Source organism: Gymnodraco acuticeps, unplaced genomic scaffold (assembly GCF_902827175.1).
Source record: "Gymnodraco acuticeps unplaced genomic scaffold, fGymAcu1.1, whole genome shotgun sequence".
Taxonomy (NCBI): domain Eukaryota; kingdom Metazoa; phylum Chordata; class Actinopteri; order Perciformes; family Bathydraconidae; genus Gymnodraco; species Gymnodraco acuticeps.
This window is the reverse complement of record NW_022989863.1, coordinates 64,140-74,255: the sequence shown is the minus strand read 5'-3', so window position 1 is coordinate 74,255 and position 10,116 is coordinate 64,140. Positions and strand designations below refer to the sequence as shown.

General features: G+C 37.9%; 1 protein-coding gene across 1 annotated transcript; it reads left to right on the top strand.

Moving 5' to 3' along the window:
* The first annotated feature begins 1,378 nt into the window (after positions 1-1,378).
* lrrc18b (leucine rich repeat containing 18b) lies at positions 1,379-4,663 on the top strand. Its single transcript, XM_034195704.1, has 3 exons — positions 1,379-1,602; positions 2,358-2,619; positions 3,599-4,663. The coding sequence occupies exons 2-3, from the start codon at positions 2,362-2,364 to the stop codon at positions 3,908-3,910; spliced, it is 570 nt and encodes a 189-aa protein (XP_034051595.1). The 5' UTR covers positions 1,379-1,602; positions 2,358-2,361; the 3' UTR covers positions 3,911-4,663.
* Positions 4,664-10,116: the final 5,453 nt, after the last annotated feature.

Sequence of the window (10,116 nt, the reverse complement as noted above, 5' to 3'; positions counted from 1 at the left end):
TGTTTTTATGGGGAAGGCTTTATCTGCTCCTAAATCTGTTAACATGAGCACCCAGCTTGTGTAAATTATCTCGGTATTTACACCTGTGACATGTCACGGTGTCAGTCTGTCAGTAATCACTTTATTGGACCATGACCAGGGGCTGCTTACATAACATCTAGTACTGGTTTACATGGCAAACATCCATATTCAAATTCTCCTTATTAACATTTAGTAATCTAATTAAAGAGATGCTTCACCTAGCAACGTTTAGGGATATCTGACTGGAAAGTTTACTGATTTAAAGGTAAGTGACATGATACTGCAACTTGTACAAATACAGCACCACCTACTGGAAGGAAAGACGTACTGTACGGCATTCATTTCAGGTGAATGCATCAGGCTACATTTAGGCAAATGAGTAATGTCTGAAGTGAGACTACGGTATGTGACATGTTAGACTCAAAGCTGGCAGACGTCTGTGTGTGTGTGTGTGTGTGTGTGTGTGTGTGTGTGTGTGTGTGTGTGTGTGTGTGTGTGTGTGTGTGTGTGTGTGTGTGTGTGTGTGTGTGTGTGTGTGTGTGTGTGTGTGTGTGTGTGTGTGTGTGTGTGTGTGTGTGTGTGTGTGTGTGTGTGTGTGTGTGTGTGCAAACTTTTTTCTTATTTTATCGTCTTGTCCTTATTTGGGAGTTTTTTAATTTTTCTAGATTCAATGATTTATATGTTTGGTAGACAACATGTCATAGCTTTAAAGGTCTTGTTACTGGTAAAAAAAAAAAACACCAATATTCACTTTCAATTGAAATAAAAGAGAGAAATACAGTACACCTACATATATTAGAGGCTAAAACTGCATTTACTTAAACAATTAATCCATTTTCAATATATTTGCCGATTATTAGGGGGCGGTGGTGGCGAAGTCGATAGGGACTTGGCTTGGCAACTGGAATGGCACCAGTTCAAGTCCTGGCAAGACCAAGTGCTACCGAGGTGTCCCTGAGCAAGGCACTATTCCCTACACTGTTCCCCGGGCGCTGTACAAAATGGCAGCACACTGCTCCTAACACTAGGATGGGTCAAATGCAGAGAAACAATTTCCCCACGAGGGATTAATAAAAGTCCATCTTATTATTCTGTAGCTCGACTAGATCAAGATCATGTCTCACTTTTTTTTTTACACCAAACCTTTATTTCCCTTGATATCAGAGATCAACATTGACACACATATGTGGTTTACATTTGAAAGAGAATAATCCTGGAGACAGTTACCGTGATCTTTTAAAATGTCTTCCAAACACAGACCCAAACAAAGAGTCCTGCTGAAGCCGCTCAAAGCCTTAAAACCTCCGTTGCCTGGGAACAGAAGGAAACAAATCCCATGTCCCAAAGTGTGTGTGTCCCGACACAACACTGAACAACATGTCAGCTTTCTCCTCCTCTGGCTTCAACAATCTATCTAGTTTGTATTAACACATCTCCTAATGGCCCCTTGATGCAGAGTGTTATTTTAAGTCTGGATAAGGATATACAGAGGTCAAGAGAAATTGTGTTTCCGGACTCCCTTTTGAATTTTTCCTGGTTTTCAATGTGCTGGATCTAAGGAAGCAGTCACCTGTAATGCTGGTACGTAATCAAAGAGTTTCTTATGCAGTAATATGTGTAAAAATACACCTGACCTTATTCTGAACATTTTTCTCTGTATTTATTCCAAAAAGATTTTTTTTTGTATTACTTTGTTCAAGACATTTATTCAATTTTCTGAAATGTTTTTTTTCTTTTTTAATGATCTAATCAAGCATCCACTTATTACATTTGTGCCAATTTGCATACATTCCCAGAAGAGAAATGTGAAAGCATTTCTAAATATCTAGGTTTAAATGTTTTGTTGACATATTGTAGTCAAATGAATAATGCATTATGTCTTTGTATTCTGTCCGTAATTCCGAAAATATGGTCAAAAAAATCTATTTGATCAGGAAATGTATGATATTCTAATGCTAACTTTGGTGAAATTAGGAGAAATACAGACTCAAGTAGTCAAAGCTAGTTTAGTAAGTACCTAAAAGTATGTTTTGGATACTTCTTATTCTTTGGACATGTTATGTAAGCAAAATAGCCCAAACTCTTAAAATTGACCTGTTGAATAATGTAGTATATATTGTAAATACTCTAGATTACAGCACCTTCTGTTAATCTGCTTTGTCATGGAACAATAGGTGATGGTGTTAAGGATATTCAAGAGGAAAGGTAAAACTCTGTCTTCAGTTTCAGGTGACTGAACTGTGCTGGGTAACTTTATCGCTCTCACTCTGTCAGGTCCTCTGTCAGAGTGCATCCTGTTAACTACAGACTGCATCTCTTCCCTTTGTGTCCTGCAGCACGATGGCCAAAGGAAATAAAAGGAAAGCAGCTAAAAGTAAAACCATCACCTTGAAAGTGGCTAAAGAGTGTCTTCAGTTGACTCTGGATGGCAAACTTCGTCTGGATCTGAGTTTTAAGGAGGTTTCTGTGATGCCGAAGTGCCTCCCGAAGCTGTGTGAGGTGGAGGAAGTGGACCTGAGCAGGAACCTGATCACAAAGATCCCGGACTTCATCGATTATTTCCTCAGCCTCCGCCTTCTGGATCTGCACAGCAACTATGTGAGGGCGACAAAACATGTCAGAAAACTTAAAATAATGGTCTTAATGTAAGATATCAAAAGGGGAAGTTTCATGCGTATATTTGCTATATGCAGTGGTGTGCAAATGTATGGACTTTCACCATACCTGTACATAAGACTGGTTTCTCTAAATTCGCCTTTTCTAATACTGTGAGCCATAATTCTCCACTTTAGTATAATTTACATCACCAAACTCTCCATTTTGATTTACATAAGGGTATTTTTCATTCTTTCATTATGCTTCTTTTTTTTTTTAAGGACAAAAATGTGAGGTTTTTGGGGCTTGTTGATAGTATTTTGTTATTTATAGAGTAATCCAATGTCTATGTGTTGTTGCGTGACATGTCCATGTTACAGTGTTCAATGAGAAACTGAATAACTTTTTGAAATGGATAAGTGTCTGATTAGATGCCATGGTGTCTTCTTTTTGATTCACATACATGTTACAACACAAAATAAAAATAAAAAGTAGACCACAAAGCCCAGGAAATAGCTGTAACTGATACAAGCTTAAATGGTGTAGTATAGAATGTGTTTCTACTAAGGGGTTTGTTTGAATATCATTCAAAGCCTGATTTACAGAGCATTTTAATCTTAAAAACAAGGCGAAAATGTATTTTTTGGGGATTGTTAATAGTATTTTGGTATTTATAGAGTACTTCAAACAGAATTGTGGCAAACTCTTATTATGTCATCAAAATGAACCACAAAGTTGTGCAGTTGGTAATGGAGCTTTTGTTGCGTGACCTGTCCATGCCACAGTGTTTAATGAGAAACTGAATGACTTTTTGAGATGGATACGTTTTCCTTTCTTTTTTATTCACGGTATTTTCTTTACAAATGTTTATGTTGCAACATAAAAGAACAGAAAAAGTAGATCACAAAGCCCAGGAAATAGCTGTAACTGATACAAGTGTAATTGGGATGTAATACAGAATGTGTTATTGCTCTGACTTCAGCTGGAGGAGCTCCCTGCGTCTGTCGGCCGTCTCCAGAACCTTCTGGTCCTGAACCTGTGCAACAACCGCCTGTCCAGCCTCCCCAGTGCCATGGGTCTCCTGAAGAAGCTTCTGACTCTCAGCCTGGGGATGAACCAGCTGAACAACCTGCCCTCCTCCATCTCCGCCCTGCAGGAGCTGCGGCACATCGGCCTCTCCGACAACAAGTTCACCCGCGTCCCCTTCTGCATCTCCAGGATGGACAAACTGGAGCGGGTCAACCTGGACAGGAACCCCATCGTCACCGAGGATAAATCCAATCAATCCCATTAATATCGAGAAGCTCTGCCTGGTGAAGGAAAGCATCCTGTGTGAAGACTGCCTCAATAAGTGCCAGACTGACAGGAAGACGATGGAGGATAATGAAACAAATTGACCGGGTAAAGCCAACCTGTTGACCCAGGAAGGATAAGAAAAAAACACTTATAGGAACTTCATATGTATAGTTTTGACTCGTTTTATTTTACCACACTGTTTACTCAAGCATACTGGACTGTTTCCTTAATAGTAAAGTGGTTTTAAGTTGCACTACAGTGCCATCTACTGTTCTAACACAAGTAAGTAAGTTATTTAAACCCCCACTAGATGTCCATTATGCATTATTATTAGCTTTAATGGAGTTGGTATCTATGCAGTGTTTTGCTCAAAGACACTCATCATTTGTTTTCTACTTCACTTACATTTTTAATCTCAACCTTCTAAGGAAGAACAAATGCTTCTTTACGATAGATAACAGATAATGAAGGTTCAACAGTTTATTCTAAGCATGACGGAGCCTATAAAGCAACTATTTTAAGTTATTAGACACACTAAATGCTCCTCTAAGTGTATCCAATGAGAAACCTTTCTATTATATAAATATATATATCTATTCAATCCCCCACTAGATGTCCATGATGCATTATAATAGGCTTAAATAGAGCTGGTATTCGCAGTGTTTTGGTCAAAGATACTCTTTATTTTTGACTTTTTGCATTATTTTTAACCAACAGGTAATCTCAACCTTTGTTATTATAAATCTGCTTTTTTTAAAAAGAAGTTTACAGTAGCATACAGTAGCATACAGTAGCATACAGTAGCATACAGTAGCATACAGTAGCATACAGTAGCTTACAGTAGCATACAGTAGCATACAGTAGCATACAGTAGCATACAGTAGCATACAGTAGCATACAGTAGCATGACCCTTGTTGATCAATTTTTAACAACCTTTGAAGACACACGTGTATAAATCTAAATACACACATACTAAACTAATGACAGAAGACTCAACCTAAGATAATGTTGGTTTAACAGTTTAGTCTGAGCATAACTGTGCTTATTAAAAAAGTCCTTTCTGTTATTAGACTTACTAAATCCTCTAATCTGATCCAATAAGCAACTTTTATGTTACGAAATTACTCCAGTTGTACCTCTAAAATCTTGTCTTAAATAACATGTCCTTCTGTTTATTCCTCCCGATGTTATCTCTAGCTTGGGATCAATTCTTTGTCTCAGCCCAATCTCAGTGTCTATAGTGTCCGTGTGCTGCATCTACACAAACAGTCAATACAATCTGAAAACAGTGAATTACCTCAGAGTAGTTTTCTCCACTGATCTGCAGAGTGCTGAGTCGACTGAATTAAGATCTCTGCAGATAGAGGCGTTAATGAGCAAACAGCCTGGTATTGACCCAGCCATACAGTGAGAATGATCAATGGTACAGTGAAATGTGAGGGACACGGCACACAATCTATCAACAAATAACCCCTGGTCCAACAATATCACAAATGAACATGTACGGTTTGAGAGAAACATGCGTATGCTGAATTGCTCAATGGTAACAGATGGTAGTATAGTCGTTTTCAATTTATCAATTATTCCACTACAAAAATAAGTAAATACCTAAAAGCAGTTATTGTTTTGTTGTTTATTTATTATAAGTGTATTATTCTATGTTTGTGTATCGCTTGGTTTACGAGTGTGCAGCTAAAGCTAAAGGTCGGTCACAGCTGAACAGTTTGATGCTCTTTGGGCACCGCTCCCAGACACATGGACACAGTCAGTGTTATTGAAAATCAATTCACACTCCTGCACACACACTCCTGCACACACACACACACACACACACACACACACACACACACACACACACACACACACACACACACACACACACACACACACACACACACACACACACACACACACACACACTTATAGATGTGCTGTCTTTTTGTTTCTCCCTGCTTTTTCCTCAGCCAATCCATCAGCCTCTCCTTCCTCCCGGTTGCTCTCTGTACGTCACACACACACACACACACACACACACACACACACACACACACACACACACACACACACACACACACACACACACACACACACACACACACACCGGCAGGATGGACCAAACAGGATTGCTTCAGAGGCAAAGCAACGTGTCAACAAATAGAATCTAATTAATGTTGATTGCACGGACCAGGCTCTTTTATTGGCCGACATTGAGGGCACTTGGACGTTGTTACAAAATAAGGAATGAACAAAAGCTCAAAGAAGAAAGGCATTGTGGGGATTTCCCTTAAGCTTCCTCCACCTTTTACATATTTCTGTATCAAAACGTAAACAAATCCTAATTCAAAGTGCCTGCCACATTCATTAAAAACACGAATAAGGCCTGATGGTTCGCTGCATGGCTTTACAGCTAAATCCAATTTTTGCAGTTCTTATATCCAGTCTTGGAACATAATGTATTTTACAACAGTATGTCCTGCAATCTACTCATTTATTTTCCAGACAAGCGTCACAATTACTATAATTTTTTATTTAATACGCTTGTTTATTCAATTTTTCTGTTTTTGATGGTCAAAACAGTTACAGGTTACATTTCACTGGCTTTACTGACTATGGGAAAATTAAGTAACAGCCAAAATGCTGAAAAGATAACATTAGAATAGTGAAACAGAAATATTAGGTATATACTGTAAGTGACTTTAAGCAGGACTTGTTAATGGACTTGCACACAGACATTTATATATTTTTTATATCAAAAATTACTCATGTTTGTCTAAAACAGCTTCACCTAATTCTACTTGTCCCGTGTTTCACCCTAATTCATGTTGCTGCTTAACATCTGACATTTTCTTGTGTTATCTTATCCTATAGACATACATCATTAGCTTCCTAATTAATTATATTAAGCTTTCAGTGATCATCTGCTGAAAAATGCCTACATGCAATCCCTCCAATCTACCCAAAGGACTGCGTAGGGAAACTGAGACGGACAGAAACCCAGACAGGCAGAAGGTTTCCGTCCCTTTAGGACTCACCACAGTCTGATGTCCTGTCAGCTCCTCTCATAACCATTAGTGGATGAAGTCATGGCGCTAATTGTCAGAGACAGAGCAGTGAAGGAGGCTAATGGGGGCAGAGAGAGGCGAGCGAGACAGAGAGAGAGAGACAGACTTAAAGACAGACAAAGCTCAGGGGAGAACACCTGTCTGCTGTCTCTTCAGTCAGTCACACTTCTGTCCTAACGAGCATTTTCTTTCTTCTAATTAAGGATGGGAGATGAGAGCTTCAGTCACTGGACGGCTGCTTATTAGAGAGAAGGAGACAGTTTTAGTGGAGAAACATTTCTTGATACATGTCCTTAGTGACGAGTTTGACCTTGTTTCTGAGACAATTATATGTTGAATTCCTCAAATGGTTTAAGATTGCAAAGTAAGTATGCAAGTTCAAGGTCTCATTTCACATTATTGTGAAAGAAGGAGAGTGTCTAAAATAAATATTTACAGAATATAAAGGGAATAGTTTTCAGGAGTTGGAAGGATTGGAAATAACATTAAATGTAGTCACTTTACAGACATTTTTGTGTGTTTTATGTTTAGGAATACTTCAACTTATTCTTTATTTTTTATAAATACAATATTTTACATGTAATTTAGGCTATATATAATTTAAATGTGCATAAGTACAAATGAAGACTAATTACTACGTACTTTAATAAACGTTAGGCTGCCGCTACTCCTGAAAAACATTATTGTAATTCTACATTTGAAATAGCATCTGTTCAGGAGTAAAACAAAAAGTGCAATATAATTTAGGGGAAAAAAGCAATTTTGGATTTAAAGATGTATTGTTGTATTATTGTACCTTTAACTGGTGAAAAAATAAAGAGTTGAAAAGTGTTTCATCTTCATTAAATGTCACTGGTTGTGCACCATCCACCCATCACGCTTTGTGACGCAAATCAAACAGGTGCGGCCTACAGGTTCATGCTAGCTCCGGCTAACATGCTAATGCTAAATTCTGCTGTCACTGACACACTCTTAGCTTCAGTGAGGAGTATGAGGACTGTCTGCTGTTTGTGACGACACACAGTGTGTCTGCAGAGCTCGTTCAGTTTAACATGTTTGAAAACGTTTTAAAGAGTGCAGGCAGGAGCGGACGTTAGCATCGGGAGTAGCCTGGAGTCAGGTGAACCTGCAGCAGAATGGATTGAGGAGGACTAATACCTGCAGACAGGTGAGTACAACAACACACTGTAATGTGCACCACACTGTAAAACTGCTCTCTTTTTGATTTAACATGTGTAAGAAGAAGAAAGAAGAAAAACAAGATTATATACACTACTAATGCTTGTTGCAGCAGACTTTATTTATTATTTGTGTGTAACATAAGACGTTTTGTCCTGTTTCTGGTTAATTCTAGTGATAGCACACAGAGAATGGTGGTTGTTTATTAATAATTTCTAATCAGTTGTGTGCTATTTTGGGCAATATATCAATATTATTTCGATATCAAGATATGATACTTATTATTTCTTAGATATTGGAAATTGTAATAACTCAAAGGCTGCATCCCAGTATAAGGCTTCTATTATTTGCCTTTACCCACATGGTCATTACATCGACATTACTGAGGATTATTTATCAGTAATCATTGTGTAGGGTTAACTATGGTGCTTTCAGAAAACACTATTATATCTTATCAATATTGAAGTATTTGTCACAAAATATGATGACATTTCATTTTCTCCATATCGACCAACCCTGCTAAGGCTGCGTCTATAGACATTTGATTTATTGTTGAGTAGAGCCTCTGCGGTGTAATTTGTATATGTTCAATATTAATGCACATATCCCCAAAGGTGTCCTTTATTTAATAGGTGAATCATATATTAGGTGCATATATTCTTGCAGTGTTTTACTTGTAACCGACTTGATTTAAAGTAATTTAGTAGCTTCTATTTTCAGCCTTGTTTTGTTTTTAAAAGACAGATTTAAGAGACTATCATAAAAGCTTTCATTAACCTTTTTAAGGTGTGTTAAATCATGGCATGTGCTGGCTGTTTTATGCTTGCATTTTCTCTTCATAAAAGCACAAAGTAGACATAAATAAAAATCTGTGTGCATATCTTTGTAAATGTACCTTTTTAAACACATCCTTACATTTGTATTAATTAACGGAGCTGTTTTTTAGCTGGTTTGTGATCCTAATCAGGGTGTATGTTTTAATTTGTGACATTGACATATATTAATGGTCAATTTTATAAAACAGTAATTGATAAAACGTTGATACTGTATGATAGGAAGCACCTGATACATTCAGATATATTCAAATATATAAAAGTCCAGAAAATCACATATTCTCATCCATTCATCTTGTATGGAGATTTGACCATGGTCACTTTGGGCAACTATAGAATGAGTTGTATAAAATGTCTTTATCATGGAAATTAAATCTGGTTTTAATGAAATGATTTAAAGAGGCATGGTTAATAGAGCCCCTGGTGACTGCTGGTGATCAATAAGTCATGCGAAGTCAACAGTCACACCTTCAGCAGCAGACACCCACCAGTCTGCTTTAGCCCACCCTACCAATATGACATTTTAATCCTCCTCAGCATTAATATTTTACAAGGTGTTATAAACACTGTGGATTCTGAAGACATGTTATTATTCCAAGCACAGTTCATCCTCTGTGACAGTATTTGACCTCAATGGGGAAGAATACTGAATAAGCATTATTGATATATCCTCTTGCATTTTCAACATGGCATGCTACACAAGTTCGTTTTCTTTATTATTTTGCTCTGCTGCAATTAACCCAAGAATGACCATTGCTGTGTCTTAATTTGTGTACTTATTAGGGATGCTCTGATCGCCAATATTGGGGCCGATCGCCGGAATCAGTATCGACCGATAGCCGATCCGATCGAGTGGGCGGGGCCTATGGGGATCTTACATTTAAAGTGATGTTTAAAACTCAGTTAATGCTCATTCACTGGAGCTTCCACAAACAACCACCAACATAATTATTACATTCAAATGAAGTACATTACTCAAGTTTACATTAACTTTGGAGAATAACACGGGAGAAACGAGCGGAAGCCTCTCTCTCTCTCTCTCTCTCTCTCTCTCTCTCTCTCCTCTCCTCCTCCTCTCTCTCTCTCTCTCTCTCTCTCTCTCTCTCCTCGCTCTCTCCTCTCGTATGTC